The 18,307-nt window shown below is 41.7% G+C and overlaps 1 protein-coding gene across 1 annotated transcript in view; it reads left to right on the top strand.

The window, feature by feature from the left end:
- The first annotated feature begins 7,979 nt into the window (after positions 1–7,979).
- frem2b (FRAS1 related extracellular matrix 2b) overlaps positions 7,980–18,307 on the top strand; it is a 55,630-nt gene continuing 45,302 nt past the window's right edge. The window contains exons 1-2 of the mRNA XM_073490847.1: positions 7,980–12,990; positions 14,075–14,164. Of these exons, the coding sequence (XP_073346948.1) occupies positions 7,980–12,990; positions 14,075–14,164 (5,101 nt within the window). The remainder of the gene's footprint in view (positions 12,991–14,074; positions 14,165–18,307) is intronic.

Raw genomic sequence — 18,307 nt, 5'->3', positions numbered from 1 at the left:
TCTTTTATTACTGTATCGCTGTCTTATCTGCCCTGTTGTAGCAGCTCCCTACTTGGGACCTAGAAAACTCCTCTATTGGGAAGAAACATTCCCTAAAAAGGTTCCTGTTGAGTGAGGCTGTTTGAGAAGAATATAAACTTCCGACAAAGGTTTATGTTTAGTGAGGGTTTGCAAATCTCGGCCAAATGTTTGTTAATGATATTTGCTAGTGCCAAAGACTCTTCTGACCCAGTTCTTGGCATGTTGATCACTGCTTTCACGTTTCTTAAGGATGCAATGACTCACTTTCTCTTGCCAGCCCTTGGTGTTTATGTCTTTAATCTGCATATAATAAATAATGAAAACTGAAGTACACTTCAAAAAAGGTATCAATTCTCAGTGGTAAACTTTAGATCAGGCTGCAGAAATACAAGCTGCCAAGGGTAACTGAAGACATTTACAAGCACCACGATATAATATTAATTGGACAATGTTTATGTTATGTAAGAGATTGCTTGTATAACTAAGCATTCAAGCACTGTGATTGATGATAATTCTGTTAAAGGTCATTAATAAGACAGATATTCATTCAGAGTCTGTCGTTTTTTGCATTGAAACATTTACATTTTAAACTGTTTTTGTTGAGTTTCTTTTAAGCTGAATGCTCGCCTCGGCAGAATTCACATATTTATGTGAACTCGTAACAAATGGCTTGCATACTTATAGGGAGAGATGATAAATATTAAAAGGTGAAATCAATGCATTTTAAAAACTTGTGTGTTCTGCATGACTGCTTCAACTTCACAGGAGGTCATCAGTCTTTGCTCTGCACGTGGGTGCCAAACACATTTGCCATTGCAGTCCAGCTCTCTGTAAATTAGATGTACTATGTATCGGCCAGGTTTCAACCCTGCTTCTAAAAATGAACACTGATGCAATAGTCAAGCTGGCAGCAGAAATTCAAAGTCATTACATGAGGTCCTGAACTAATTAGGCCTGCCAGTCTTTCAGAAGTGAGGCAACACAGCTACAGTATGGAGCACGACTGACATGTTGAACCAAACTGAACACATTTGAAGATTTTATATACAGTTGTGGCATTATTGTATAATGATGGGTACTATTCCCACTTAGTGCCAGACCTGACTGCAGGCATGACATTAATAACTTAATACATAACTATAAATGTGATACATTGTAGTCAACTTCTATTTAACTGAAGATTTCAGTTATCATTTCTGTTTAAGATATTTCAAGTCCAACCAAACCAAAGCTTTAATGGTATAATCAGTGCTCTGCACCCCGACTGAAGTTGATTGTTTTTTATTTTTATGATCCATTATTTAGTCATCCATTTGAATAATTTTGTTTTTTAAGTAGCATCAAAGGACTACAACTAGCATTTTGTTGTTTCTTGGTAATCTTGGTTGTGTAATGATAATTAAATTGATCTGGACTCTTATGTTAGCTTCATATTATTCCATATTATCCAATCAAGCATAACTGAGATGAAATTCCCAACTTCCATTCCCTGACATTTTTTTTTGAGAAGCTGATTCTTAACAAATGTTCTGACTAATTATACTTTTAAAAAGTGATGGGGACAAGTTGTCTTCAGCATCCCCATTGTAAATGGCTGTCAACATATTATATATTTATGATGCTAACCTCTGTAGTGTACTGTAGTGCTTTGCTACACACTAGTTGTGATGTTGCCATCTTCTGGCTGTGGCAATGAAGTATTGTGAGCAAAATGAACATGTTTGAAAAATAAAAACATAGATGCTGACTTTTATCATTATACGAATAAATGCAGTAAAGACATACACTGACTTCAAATATTCTTCAGCAATCTGTTATCCATGTTTGCTACCTGTGGAGGGGTGAATATGTGTGGAGGTTAAAGGTTCTGTTTATGTCTGTCTACGGGGATATTTACCAAACTCAGTGAGATCACCAACACCCCATCACCTGACAAAAGTGAACAAGAGTTTGTCAGTTTGTGTGCTGGTGCTTATTAGAGCTGTCAGCAGGGGAGACGTGTGTGTATGTGTGTGGTACTCATGCATGTGTGTTTGTGTGCAGCTCTGGGGGTGAGGGGGTTAAAAATCACCCTTAGGTCTTATAGCTAAAACTCTCATTTACCAGGAAGAATAAAAAGCACCTTGTTACAACAGTTAACTCGAACAGATGACAGCTGACTTTGGCGACTTGGGGCTAATGGAAAGATTAAGTCAATTACAGCTTGGCAGGGGGACTTGGAAATATTTGAGACATTCCCAAGAATATTGGAACAATAGGCACCCACGTAGCTGTCACTTGGAGGTAGTAAATTTCATTATGTCACAGTAAATCTAAAAAAATTCACTTGGTTCCTTTTCTAAAAAATAAATCTTGATAATACTATAACAATAAGAGTGAAACGCAGTCCAAGAGAAAGCATTACTGTCCCCACATGTGCAGTGTGTGCAGCTTTTTCACGAGTGTCTGGTGAATGCACCCCGTTTCATCTAGATGATATTGTTGCTGACTTAGTCCCCAACTTTAGATCAAACAGAGCAGAAAGAGAATGTATTCAGCTCAGCAGAAACGGGAAACTCAAAAGGGTTGAGAAGATAAAACACAGCAAAGACCAATGGCCAAAATATTCAGCTGTTAAATCCACAAGGAACAAAATCAAATGCCTAAACTTAAAACAAATATTTGGGGAGTATCATCACTCTTTTTCTCTAGAATTACACTTTTATTTGCTCTACATTTATTTGTTTCCTGTTGTCAATTTGTTTTTAAAGCTAAGAAATTTCCCTCTCGCTGCCAAAGACAATTTGGCAGCGAGAGCGTGATTGTTAATTCCCTAACAATCACATAAGAAGTATAGTAATCAAATTTTTCTGCTGGTGATGTGACAATGAGCAGATGTCACACAGTGATTCTCACCAGGTGAATTCCTATTTCTCTTTCTTTGTGCAGTGTGAATGAGTGCAGCCCGCAGGGTGGGCATACATGTTAAGTGCCTCTCAGCTTTAAAACTCATCAAGAGAAGGAAGGCCTGCAGGGCAGCTGGCAGCAATCCGATTAAATGATGTAACCTTTGGCCTGTAGGTGACCACACCTCCGCAGGAAGCCAAAGATTTTGAGTTCCCAATAACATATAAAAAGCCTGAAGTCAAAAACACAGCTTTCAGTTACGGATGAGTGATTAAATGTCTGCTGGTTGGCCTGTACTTGTGTCCTCAGCTGCCACCGCATCAGTCAGGTTAGTTGGAATATAATGAAGGCAGTTTTGACAGTGCCCTGGTGCCCCTACAATTGCTTTTGCGCTGTTAGAGGCTTTTGGGCACAGCATTACACATCGTACTTCATTAAAATCTCTCTGTAACATGGTGTCCTTACAAGAGTGCAAATACATCAAGCAGTTAATTGCTCACAGACAGGAACCTTGATTTGGTACCGACCCAGAGTGATTTTGTGTTAAACCTCTTGTTCATAGGTTGTGACTGCATGCCAAATAACACATTTACTGGAACTAATTAAATTGTTTCATAACATTTTATAGTTTTAAAAACTCCACCTGTTCTAGACAACACACATAAAGTACATCTTAAGTATCATCAAATCTAACATAGCATCTTACAAACTCAGTAATTTTTATGTTATATTTATTTGTATGTTACATCGTTAATTTATCAAAGATTATCAAATGGTACAAAAAGAATAAATTCTCAGTTTGACAATGAGGGTCTGAAGAAAGGGGTGAAACAGGTGTTCATGTTTTTGTGACATTTTACAGACAGACTTTTGTCTTTAACACACTGGTCTGTATGCAACATCACACAGTAACCACAATCCCTAATTTGTATTTTCATGTTTTTATCCATTGGTAGGCCTGGATGTAATACAAACCTTTAGTCTCTTCAAACTATTGATATGTATTTTGATCAAATTTTCATTCTTGGGTAAAACCTTTCCTTTAAAGTCTTCACCTGTTTTTTTCACCAGTGTTACAGAATTAACATGAAAGGAATATCTATATATCTTCTCAACTAAGCAAACATCATACTCATCAGAAAATATTCTTGATGTTTGAAAATGGCAGTCAGGTCGATATCATTCTGTTTGAATGCCAATACATTAGTCACATTAGCACCACTCTCCATTTCATTCTGTGATTTAACTTCTGCCTTATGAAGATAACCTGCTAAATTCTGAGGATATGTCCTGCTTTAAGTGGAGATCAATATAATGTGGCCAGAATTCACATATCGCTGCATTTTGTCCACACAAACACACATAAAATACACACACGTATAGCTTTGTGTCCCCATTCTTGAAACTCTTGTTTTGATTGTCCTTGGGTTTCATCTATTTTTGTCTTGTTTGTTCCTGCAAAGCCCAACGATGAACCTATTTGTTAAAAGCATGCTGTAAATAAACCCAACTCGATTTGTTTTGTAAGCGGTATCTTTGCTCTGACCATACATTATAGTCTTAACACATGGGTCCACACAGCCCTGGGGAATTTAGGAGCACAAATAAAGAATATGATTAAACTTGACTGGTTCTGCTGCCTTTTTAGTTCTGTATTATCCCAGGAGTAACGTAAGGTGGGGAAGATGGATTTGGCTGCTGGTTGGCTGTGCATCGTGTTTCTATGGGTTACACAATTTACTTTTGTAGGGAATGACTTCAGAGTGTAGCTGCTGCCACCATTCCAGCTTCAACCATCAGAAGAATTGTCCCTGACAGAGAAGTAATGAACTAAAATAGCCCTAATGAGATCAGTGAGGCCGGGGTTGTATTGTCTCTAGGGACTAACCCCCAGCAGAAATAGTCCTGATAAGTCCGAGCAATTGTTAGGATGGAGTAACTTTGGCAACACTGACAAACAGCAGGGTTACACAGAAGCATTTCTAGTGAGATGGACACTGCTGTCACTATAGTACGTATAGAACAAACAGTGGTTATATTAATAATGACAAGACCGATTTTGTGTAGCTTTGCATTATGCAGAAACTTAATTGGAATTGATGTAAAGAATTGTATATACTGTATTATTTACTGGCTTATTTAACACAGACAGCCCACATTATGGCTATTTTCCAGCCTCAGTTCCATAGCCAACTGAAAAAAGTACAAAATGTTGAAATATGATATAAGCATGCAGAACAATAAACAATTGTAATTGTTGTTACAGTGAATAAAGACAGTATAAAGATATAGAAACAAAAACAATGATTGTTAGGAGTTTGTTTGGCTGCAGTTTGAGCTCAGGCTGAACACAGCTGGCCCACCCTGCAGCACTGCATTATCCCTGTATCAGGTTGACTCAGTGATGTCACCTCTCAGAGCTCAAGGCACCTTACATGATTTGTATCTCTGTTAACTCAGTTACAACAACAGTGGTGTCGCTGACAGCAGGGAATGCAAGCTTCCCAGTGTTTGGTCTGTCTCTGTGTGTGTGGTGATGACAGGACATTCAGCTGAGACCAAAATGAAAGTTATCTCAGCTGTAAACGACAGGCGAAACAGGATATTTTTAGATTACGGACACTTCTAACGTAAATATGCTTTTTATTGTTTTCTTCTCGGCAGTCAAAAAGCTGGTATATGCATATTTAGCTGTCACCACAGTCCTCAAAACAAAACAAACTGAGTGTATAGCTGTTAACAGCCACAGAAGAACAAGAACTAGATGAGCTCCTAAACAAACAGCCTTGATTATTTTCTTGATCAGTAAGGACAAAACTTTAAATAAATGAGCAGTCTAAAATCATCAGTGTTATTTTGATAAACATTCACATTCAAACATGAGCTGGACAGCAGTATTTCAGCTGAAGCTCCATCTGCACCATGCACAATAAATCACCTGCACATCAGGGGTGAGATTAGAATCCTCTCGTCTTTATAGACTGACAGTTCTATCTTTTAAGAAGGATTGGTCATTTACAATAAATTTGATTTAAATGTGATATGACAGTATATCATCAAACTTCCACTCTCCTCAAAAATAAGCCTGAAGGTTTTGGTATGATCCAATTCCCTCTCTGCCATCGCTGCTGTCAGAAAGTTCTATTCATCTTCTTTTTCATTTTCTCTTGTAACTAGGAGCTGTCAAGGCCTGGGGGCTTTGCCTTGCAGTTTGCTTGGCTATATTTATAATTGGACCCTGTCAACAGTGTCCAGTGCAACTCAACTGCACAGTTTGTTATGGCAGCTACTGTGTACCGATTTCAACACATGCCAGCTGTGAGGCAGTTTGTATGTTATTAATGCGCAACTACAGGCAGGTGCAGACACACTGGCTGCACCGATGACTTGTGGATGGAATGAAAATTATCTCAAAGGGATCAGAGGGGACTAAGCACAGTTGAAGTCAAATTCTTCCAAGCAGTATAAGGCGTAGCGCCTTATACTGCTACATATTGACAGGGGAGCATAGGTATGGGCCAATGTGTGTACATCTAATATATACAAAGGCAGCGGGGTAAATCAAACATGCCGAACAGATGTGCCTGCAGCTATGTACAATGAAAATATGTGTTTGAGAAACCAGCTTACTTTTTCTAATATACCGACATTGTAAGTTGATATGAAAACAGTACCAACAACATATAGGAACCTATTGAGACAGTATAAAATTTGCACGGCTCCATCTCCACATTCCCAGAGCCCCCCACAGACACATATCTGCATCTATTCAATCTGTGATTCTTACCTGGATGTGCAGTGATGTTCACCGTGCCAAAAGCAAACCTCTTTTTAATATAATTGAGTCATTTGGCCTCGCAGTGTTGCACAATGTCTGTCTAAGGGTCCTCTTAATCAACGCTGGTTCTGGCTCACCTGGTTCTTCAGATGAGTGGCTTCAGAGAGAGGCCGGATCATGACTGGGCTTGTCAGGAGTCAGAGGAGAATGCTCAGCCCTAACACATGAAGGACCTGTGTGATGAGAGAGCAGCACAGCATGAAATGGGACAATGTCACCGGATGATAAGTGGAACTTTTGGCTCATGCTTTTAGAGTGGATTGTGGGCAGTTCTGCAGGGTCATGTGGCCACATTGATTTGCTACATTGCACGACAGTGGACACAGTTCATCTCCTGCAGTGCTTCTTCTCCATCAGCTCTGGTGTGTGTGTCTGCAGACAGACCACACCACCTCACACATACACACAGCTATAGGGGCTTCGCTCCATTGTGTTCCTTGTCACAGCAGTTTATAGCCTACTGAAGTGGCATTGCACATGCAATGAAATCAAAGGATTTCAAGACAGACCAGGTTTTCATGAGGGAAAAAAAGAAGGTGGGAAATGTGCCTAAACATCGAAGGCAGGGTGTGATGTCTGCTGGTAATGTGGAGTCCTCAACAACGCAAACCACGAGAGGGAGACAAAGCTTTCTCCAGTCAGAATACCAGTGAGGACTGTTAAGCACAGCTGCACTTCTGATTTTCTGCTTCCCCTGATTACCAGGAATACTCTGGAGCGAGTGAATTGCTTTGACTGGAGAACAAATGTAGATAATTTTTTAAAACAACATCTAACAGAGAGATTTGTTCTGCTTTTGGTGTGTAAAATGAACATATTCATATTCCTGCGCACACTGCAGCCTAGAAATCTTTGATTTGTGCCCAAACATCACCTTATCCGTCTTTTTCTTACCTTATTCAGCCTGATGAGGTCCAACCCACGCGGCATCGTTTTGTCTGGCCAGACTGACACCAGCCACATCCATTTAAAACCTGACAAACGCATTCCAGCAGGGATATGAACCAATCGGCTGAGAGGAGGGCGTAACTCTCCTTACTCCGGCAAAGCAGGAGTATGAAGTTTAGGTTATCAGTGTGCTGCTGCTGCGAGAGAATGGTGCACCTTGGTGCCCATAGGTGCGTGATATCATCCAACTCTGATTTCATATTCCTGCAACTTTAACCGCCGCACTTAGTTTACAAGCGTGTATGCGCAAAGTTCAACGTGTCTTCTCTGCGGTTCCACACTACAAATGGCTTGGATTATTCACCCGCATCTGCACGCGACTGGCGCTGCTTTCATTCTGCTGGCCGTGATTCTGACAGGTGATGCAGCCGCGCAGGTTTTTGACAGCTATGGATTATCATACGCCTTGAGGTCCGAGCCGTCAGAGGACACGATATTGGTTGCCAATAATGGGATCCGCGTGCCTTTCGGGAGATCAGTCTTCATTGATCCCATCAACGATTTGGTTATCCAAGTTCAGCCCGGTGATAGATGCAGCATAACAGTCCTGGACAATGACCCCCTGTCTCAAAGGCCTGGACACCTGTCTCCGAAAAAGTTTCCCTGTGAATTTGGCCCCAACGACGTGAAGTATTCTCACTTTGGCTCCAGGAGTCCTCCGAGGGACAGAGTGAGATTACAACTCAGGTATGACACCCAAACGGATACCATTATAATCCCTTTTATGATGGAGGTGGAAGTCATTTTCACACAGCTGGAAGTGTTAACCAAAAATATGCCACTCACTGTTGAGAAACTGCTCGGTACAAGTAACCCCATAGATAGAAGAATTTTAGAATTCACTTATGATAAAAGTGTACAACAATGCAAAATAGCCTCTCTCTCCAGTGGCAGCGTGCTGCCCAGGTATGGAAAACTTGTGGATGAGGACAGCCTTGGAACAATGGTGGACTGTGATGAATTTATTAAAATGAACATCCGTTATCAGCACACTTTTGCTTTGAAGTCTCCAAACAGAGATTACATTCCAATGCTTGTGGAGTTACATGATAAGGAAGGCAATTTGCTCAAGCAGGAATTTTTCCAAATTTTGGTGAGGATCAGAGAAGGAGAGGAGAACACGGCCCCCAAACCCAGCTTTGTTGCTATGATGATGATGGAAGTAGACCAGTTTGTAATGACAGCGATAACCATGGACATGCTGGCTGCAGAGGATGTCGAGTCTAATCCTGACGAATTAATTTTCAACATCACATCCAGCCTGTCCTTTGAGGAGGGCTACATAGTGAGCACGGATGATAGGAATTTACCAATAACCTCGTTCTACCAAGGAGACCTCAAAGACCTGAAAATCGCCTACAAACCCCCTGCTGTGGACTCAGACACTGAGCGGATTTTCCAGATTGAGTTTGAGGTTGTGGACACAGAGGGGGCTGTGTCAGACCCTTTTGCTTTCATGATTGTTGTTAAGCCTATGAACACGTTGGCCCCTGTGGTGACTAGGAATACAGGCCAGTTACTATATGAGGGTCAGTCCAGACCTCTGTCCACTTCAGAGACTCTGGAAATCAGCGATGAAGACAATTTAGACAAAGTCCAAATCACTGTTATCGAAGGACTGAGGCACGGAGAATTAACCGTTCTGGGCTCGAAGAGGAAATTTTTTACCCCGGGTGACCTCGATGCTGGAGTTGTCATTTATCAACACGATGGCAGTGACACATACAGTGATAATATTATTTTCAGGATGACAGATGGCACAAATGAGGTGGAGTTTCTGTTTCCCATTACTGTTGTGCCAACTGATGACGAGCCTCCGATAATCAATGCCAACACTGGTTTGGTTTTATTCAAAAACCAAATGATGCCAATCTCCTCCCTTATGCTCAGTGCAGCAGACATCGACTCAGAGGATTCCTCAATTAAATTCACAATAGAGCCTCCCTTTTCCACAATTGGGCAGGTGCTGCTGCGTCAGTCTGAGGCCCCAGAGGACCCATCAACCTGGAAGTTTAATACAGAGGATGAAGTGTATGAGAAAGTAGTGACTGAGTGGCTGCAGCAAGATATTATTGATGGTAAACTGTTTTACAAGCACATCGGGCCTCACAGCACCAGCACAGTAATGGATCAGTTTGTGTTTAGAGTTCAAGATGACAATGACCCACCGAACCAATCAGGCGAGAGCTCGTTCATTATCAAAATTCTCCCTGTCGACGACCTCCCACCTGAGCTCTTCCCTGGCACGACTCTACAAATGACTGTGCACGAGTATCAGCTTACTTACTTCCGAAAGAAATTCCTTCGTTACACTGACCTGGACTCAGAGGATCGGGATCTCAAATACACAATCATCCAGCCTCCGACTGACACAGATGAGAATAGCCCGGTTGTACTGGGAGCACTGGTATTAACTGAAAAGCCAAACACTGAGGTCACAACTTTCACTCAGGCACAAATTAATCACCATAAAATAGCGTACAAACCGCCTGATCTTGAGCTCGGAATTACCACTCATGTTTTACAGTTCAGGTACACCGTGGAGGATGTTTCTGGAAATATTGTGGAAGGAGTTTTCACTATACTTTTAAAGCCTGTGGACAACAAGCCGCCTCAAATAACAAACTCTGGATTTACTGTGCTCGAGCGCGGCACACATATCATTAGAAGTGCAGAGCTAGACACCTCAGACACAGACACAGAACGCCAACAAATATCCTTCACTGTTACTCAGCCTCCACTGCACGGCCAGATCCTGTATACATTCACTGACATGACAAAAGGAAACACTTTCAGCCTAGAGGATATTGGAAACGGCAGAATTTCATATATCCATAATGGGGATGAATCCACAGTCGATTCAATACAAATAGACGTCAGTGATGGGGTCCATGTTGTCCCAATCACTATAAAGATTAGTGTAAAGCCAATTGATGATGAGACTCCAACTATCAGTCTCCCAGCTGGTACAATTGGCTCATATATAGATGTGCTGGAAAATGGAGCAACAGAAATAACAAGTAATGTCATTCAGGGAAGAGATGAGGACACTGATGACCTTCGTTTGACCTTCATTGTGGAGGACCCACCATCATTAGGTGAAATTCTGGTGAGAGGTGTCCCCTCCCGTACATTCACCCAGGCTGATATTATAAATGGCCTTGTGGTCTATGCTCATACCAGCGGGGAGATAGGCTTGACAACAAAGGAGGACTTTTTCAATCTCACTTTGACGGACATGTCTGATGAGTGGACTGTGGGAGGAAATAAAATCACAGGTGTCAGAGTGCATGTGACTATTCTTCCCCTGGACAGCCAGGCTCCAGAGGTCTTTGTGGGTCCGCAGTTCACTGTTGTAGAGGGAGAGAAGAATGTAATTCAGATTCTTCATATAAGCACTGATGATGTCGACACCCCCAACGATGACCTCCTCTGTACAATCATTGTACAACCGACTTCAGGGTATGTGGAAAATGTCTCCCCTGCCCCCGGCTCAGAGAAATCCAGGTCCGGTACAGCTATAAGTGCTTTCACCATCAAGGACATCAGACAGAATCACATTTACTATGTTCAAAGCATCCACAAAGGAGTCGAGCCAGTGGAGGACAGGTTTACGTTCAGATGCTCTGATGGCATCAATTTCTCTGAAAGGCACTTTTTCCCTATCTCCATAATCCCCTCTAATGATGAAAAGCCAGAGATTTACATGAGAGAGTTTGTAGTTATGGAGGGCATGAACATAGTCATCGACACTCCCATTCTGAATGGTGCTGATGCAGATCTCCCCTCTGATCAGCTCACATTCATTATCACCAAACCCCCCAAGCACGGATTTATTCTCAATCAGCTCACTACCGGCACTGTCCCTATCTCTAACTTCACCTTGGATCAGATCCGGGAGGCCTCCAGCATTGTGTATGAGCATGATGACTCAGAGACCACAGAGGACAGCTTTGATATTGTTCTCACAGATGGAAAGTTCAGTGTAGAGAAAACAGTAATAGTTATGATTATCCCTGTGGACGACGAGACCCCGAGGATGGCAATCAATGATGGCCTTGAAGTTGAGATAGGTGACGTGAAAGTCATAAACAGCAACGTTTTAAAAGCGACTGATCTGGACTCTGAGGATAGCACACTGACTTACATTATTCGCTATGGGCCCGGTCAGGGGTATTTACAGAGGACAACGCCTTCTGGGACATTGCAAAATATCACAGTCGGAATGAACTTTACTCAAAATGAAGTGGATCAGGATTTGATTATATACATCCATAATGGGCAAGAGGGGATTCGTGACCTTATCAAATTTGATGTGACAGATGGCATCAACCCTTTGATTGACAGATACTTCTATGTCACAGTGGGTGGCATTGACATGGTTTTCCCAGACGTCATCAGTAAAGGTGTATCACTTAAAGAGGGTGGCAGGGTTAGTCTGACAACAGACCTGCTAAGTACCAGTGACCTCAACAGCCCAGACGAATACTTGGTTTTCACAATCACAAGAGCTCCAATGAGAGGACACCTGGAGTGCACTGACACACCTGGGATGCCCATCTCATCCTTCACTCAGCTGCAGCTGGCTGGCAACAAAATCTACTACATCCACACTGCTGATGATGAAGTGAAAATGGACAGCTTTGAATTTGAAGTGACAGACGGCTACAACCCTGTGTTCCGCACCTTCCGCATTTCCATCAGTGACGTGGACAATAAAAAGCCCGTGGTGACGATACACAGCCTGGTGGTGACCGAGGGAGAAAACAAACTCATCACGCCTTTTGAGTTAACAGTGGAGGACAGAGACACCGTTGATCGCCTCTTGAAGTTCATAGTCACTCAAATCCCAGTTCATGGTCGCCTGCTCTTTAACAACACCCGGCCTGTCACCTCCTTTACAAAGCAGGACCTGAATGAGAACATGATCAGCTACAAGCATGATGGCACGGAGAGTGCGGAGGACAGCTTCTCCTTCATTGTCACTGATGGCACTCACACAGACTTCTACATCTTCCCAGACACAGTATTTGAAACTCGAAAGCCTCAAGTGATGAAGATTACTGTCCTCCCGGTGGATAATGGGGTACCGCAGATTGTGGTGAACAAGGGTGCCTCAACACTGCGGGTTCTTGAGACTGGCCACTTGGGGTTTGTGTTCACCAGTAAGACCCTTAAAGCAGAAGACAGAGACAGCATTCAGGATTCTGTGACCTTTAGGATTACTGTTGCCCCAGAACACGGCTACCTAATCAACCTCGGCAGAGGAAATGCCACAATCACCATCTTCACACAAGGTAAGAGAGCTGCCTTTCAACAGATTTGCAATTTGTTAGATTTGTACTCTACTACTGAGACTCACATTGAAGGCCATTTTTAATTCTCCTGAGTCCACTCTCAAGCTCATTTTACATTTACTCACTCTGCTAAACTTACTCTCCTCTGATGCCTGAAAAATGCTGAGTTCAAGCATAAAGGTTTTTGTTTTCACTCAAGAGACTGCCTATTTAGAGAGATGAAGTATGCCAGTGCCTGAGGCTGACCAGATCTCACTAGAGGAGTGCATTTTTCAGCGTGCATTTCACTTAGGAAGAGAACCAGTGGTGATTTGTACATTACCAGCGTCATAATTTCTCACATAAGACAAGGAGGGGGTGGCATAGTGCTCACAGCAGACCACTGGCTTTGCAAACATGTGTACAAAAGTTGTATTTCAAGCAGACCAGAGAGGTGTCTTGGTAAATGTCAAGTATCAGGGTAGCGGCATCAGTGTACAGTCAATATCCATGTATTCCCTGCCTTTATTTACAGAGTTGCTGTGAGATGCTTTCCCCAAGAGGCCTGTTCAATATTTCAAGAGTTCTCACAAGAGTAAACAAACAGTAAATAAAGACACTATCTCCTGGGCATTTGAAATCGGTGGCTATGCATTTTTATGCATTGGTCCCTTTGAAGGAAAATGTTTTGACATCAAATATTGAAGACAGCAAGGACTGTAAACTTCAGAATCTTTCAGATCTGGGACTATAAAGAACCCTGTCTAGCACCACACTATCAGGATGGCAACCAGACGAATGTGATGGAACCACAACAATCAAGCTATTCTTTATGTTCTGTGTCTTTCAGGAGTCTAATAGATATACAGCCCTTGTTACCAGGCAGTTTCTCCTTTCAGATTCCCCTGACACTATGCAGTGAATACATTCCATCACGCAGCCTCAGTCTGCTTCTTATAGCAGGGCTCAGGAGTAGTTATGGACAAATAGTCTGTCAGGAACCAATTGGACATATTTCCCCATTTGTCATTTAAGCCCAATAACTGATGTAAACCTTTATGAGTAGGAAGTAATGGATATTTACACAAGTGTTTTTCTTTTTCAGCTGAAATTGACGAGATGAACATATGCTATGTTCTGAGAGATGGGGACAATGCAACAAACGACATCTTCTATTTCTCCATCGAGGACAGTGGTAAGTTCCTTTATTTAAACATGCCCTCTTGAAATTACACTATGTGGCAGGCACACCATTAAGGTTGAAATGAGTCTTTGTCATGCTAACTTTTGAGGCTGAAATACTGAATTTAGTTTACCCTGTGTCAAGTTTAATTTTGAGAAACTCAGATTTCTTCAAGAAGGGAAAAGAAAAGCTTGCATGTGCCTAACAATGTGGCTAATTTAGCAGAATTACTCTGCAAAAGCTGTGCGCACAGATGGGAGAGATTTCCAGAACAATAACTTCACACGGTTTCCCATTTTTTTCAGCATGAGTAATTGAGAAACTGCAGTTAATGAGAAGGAAAGGAAAATATAGGATTTACAGCTAACGTTTGTTTGTGTTATGCTCTGTTGATTTCCAGTCAACCAGTAGGTCAGCCAAAACATTTGAATGTCAGAGCTCCCACGCTTATTAACCTTTTATCCAAACATCATAGTCTTACCGTGCAGTACAGCGTGGTCTAGTCTTATAGTGCCTCACCCATGATCACCCATTATTTTTTCCTTGCAAGGGCCTCCTGATTTAGAAAGTAATGATTGATTTAGCAAGTAAGTAATTAGTAGAACAATTAGCGGGGACCTTCCTTCCACAGCAGATATGTAATCAGGCACAGGCTCAGTTAGTGGTTTGAGGCAATCATGCCGGTGTTGCCGATTAGCAGAAGCAGCGTGCCTGACAGTGTGTCCTTTTTGCTACCCTTCAACCGCGATGAGTGAGCACAAAGGAGCTCTCTAATAGGGGCCCACTTTTCCCACAAGCACCTCAGTGGGCCCCCGTACACATTTTCTCATCTCTCGACTCGGGACTAATCTATGGCTTCGGCTGAATAATAGACAGGTTAACATCAATGCCAACAGGTGGATGGGGTGCTAATGAGTGATGACTAAAATGCAGGGGACAAACCCTTATCAGGTAGTGATGCTGAATGCAAGTGCTTTACCTGAGCTCCTGGCAAGAACCGAGTCTATGAAGAGCTCTTTTGTTTTTAAGCGAGGTCCATCCAATTGGTCCATTTTTTGTTGTCTATATTGGGTTATTTGTCATGCATCTTTTTGCACTTCTCTCTCTGTCACTTTCTTTCTCTGTCAGGCTTTCTTGATGCTGGATGACACAGTTGTGTCTTACAGAACTGGCAATTAGATTCCCTTTTTTCAGCACTTCTGACAGTTTTACATTACTTTTAGACTTGTTAAGAGGATTCAAATCAGTACATGTCTTATTCTGTCCTCAATCATAGTTATGTGCTCAAATGAAACAAAGCATGAAATTGCAGTGGTCAGAGACATCACATATCTCTAAAATGTCATCCTATGACACGGGAATTTTGCTTGATAGTGGCACCTAAATGGCTTGACAAATTGATAAAGAGTCCTGTTGCATGACCCATCCATAAGGACTTGCCACATGCTGCACTGCAGCTTGTGAGGCAGTCAGTGAACATTTTTTAATAAGATTTAAGCTGTGCTGGTGGCTGCCCTAAATCCCCAGACAGAGCCTCCAGCTCTTTGAACATTGGTGTTGGGGAGGAGCTGAATGGTGTACACTGGCACACAGCTGCACTCTGTCATGTTCAGCAGTGGAAAACACTCTCCTTCTTACTTCAAGTTCATTGGGAAATTTTCCAACTACATTTTGGCAATCTTTTTTTTTAGGGTGAAAAGTTACTTTTCATGTTGCAGCTGCTCAGTTGGATTCCAGGGGTTTTTGCCAACAGCTGTGATGAACCATAAAAGTGTGCACAGCTTAGAGTGTATGCATGACTACTAATTATCATGTGTAACTGAATGTGTGTGCATATGTATTTTAGTGTGACGGTCATTGTGTTTACAATACATACATACAATATCAATAGACAAAACCAGGGCTGCAGCAAATGATTATTACATTTTTTCCTTCAGAATAATTGATTGATCATTAAATCTACTAGTGCAGTGCCTGTTCAAAACATGCTGTTTGGCACAGGTTATCTGGTAATGTGAAGGGGTTTACAGATCCAGTCCTAGCCTCCTGAACTGCTCACAGACTCTGGCCACCTAGATAATATCACAGAGCAGGTGATGGTACTGCCAAGGAATGGAGCACATTGTCGTCTCCCCACTCATCCAGACCTATGTAACCTTCTGTTTTTTTGTTTTTTTCTCACTGCAACGCATTACTACAGCAAGTTGATGCACCACGCTAATCTCCATTTTGTTTATGTCTGCTTGCCTATGAGATCACATGAGAAGAATCATGTATAAGCCTAGCGTCAGTCTGCAGAGCCATGAAGCCAGAGCACTGAAGCCACGCCCCCGCTACTGCACAGAGCAGTTTTCGCTGTTTATGCAAAATGTATAAATATTGAATGTGTCATGTGTCCAAAATGCACCAGATTTGACACTGCACTTCCTTGGGTCCTCAGCAAAAAACCTGCCAGGTGTGAAGTAGATGGGATGAACAATTCTCGACATATGCAAATTACATAGACAGTCCCCATGACATTTCCCATGCAGCACAAAGTGAGGACTTCAAATTGCTTGTTCCTTCCAACTAAACACAAAGATAAGCAGCAAACCACTGCATGGGAGAAGCTGGAAACAGCAAAATTTTACCTGATAAACTTTTCAACAAGTATCCATTGTCTCTTACTGTAGATAAGATGCTGCTTTTCTGTTGGTTGGCTGATAGATTAATAGACTAATAATTTCAGCACCAGTTATAGCCCCTGACATTACCAGATTGCACTTTGCCTCTGCTCAAAGATGAGTTTACTGTACTGGGATCAGTGCCTCACACAGCTTATTGTTACAGGATTTCTGCTGGCTCCATTGTCAGTCCAAAAATAAAGTGACTTACAACCTGCACTCATTACAGGGCAGAGCGCTAATTTACTCTTGGCATGTTTTCCACAGTTGGAGAATGGATGGAAAATGCCAAGTCATTCATTAAGCCCAATCCAAATACTTATGGCAGTCTGACATCTGACCACAAGGTTGTTTTAGCTGTTGAAGCTGAGTTCTTAGTTTCCCTGATAGATGGATGGTCTTGGTACAGGACACAGTCTTGGCTCTCCTAAATTGAGTCACCAAGGGGTTGAATTCTTCTTGGCAGCGATGCATCTGCTGCTTGACATGTCATTTACACTGTAAATGGAGTGTTCAGAGCCCAGACCTAAATCTATGTTGGACTTGTCCAACTTACACAGCAATAATAACCTTTGCTTTAAATATTCATGATTTTATAAAAACTGCTAAAAAGAATGATACACGCCTAGTGAATTGTTTTTTTAGCTGAATAAATTATTATTATATTTTGAATTATGCTTATGTAATTCAAAATTGAAGAGACGTTGCTGTTTCACTCAATTAACTTGGCTACATAAAGACAACAGATGGGCTTTCTGTCACTAATAACACCATGGCAATTAGTCCACATCCCAAAATGCTTATCATTTTTAATCAGTATGTGTCTCCATATGAGGATTCTCACAGTGTGACGTAAACACTTCTACTTTTAATCCTGTTGTGATTGAACAGACATCAAAATAATACTGAAATCACTTTAGAATTATACTCCGCATTCTTTGTAATATTCTATAACTTTATAATCATATGTTATTAATGTACATTTTCTCCTCTGTTTCTAGTTTCTTTTTAATTTCAGAAAGCTGCTACCATGTACCTTTACAACTGTTTTTAAGGTGCTTTTGTCAAAGAGGAGATAGCCAGGCTTACTTGTCAGAGCTGCTTGTGTGTCTGGCTATTTGTCGAGCTTGTCAGAGCTTTGAAAGAATAATCACAGAGGACTGAAATTACACATGTACATTTTCTGGGTGTCTGTTTTCTGTTTTGGAAAAACATTACACCTGGACAGCAGAGTCACGCACAGAAGAGAAGGGATAGGCGTGGGCCAGAAACCTCTTTCAGTCAGTTAGAAAGTGACTTGTTTAGAGCAAGATCAGTATCTGGATGTTTGTATGTGTGTTTGGTGGGGAGGGGGCTGCTCTTGTCATTCTAAGTCAGTTAATTGCTGTGTTTCATTGGACTCGAACCCTCCCCTTTTCTCCTGAGAATTCAGGTGCATTCAGGTGAGCTTACCTGAGCACACACTCAAGTCCTGGCATTCCCAAGCAGTTGT

This window comes from Pagrus major, chromosome 2 (assembly GCF_040436345.1).
Source record: "Pagrus major chromosome 2, Pma_NU_1.0".
NCBI lineage: Eukaryota > Metazoa > Chordata > Actinopteri > Spariformes > Sparidae > Pagrus > Pagrus major.
This window is presented reverse-complemented; position numbering and strand designations above follow the sequence as displayed.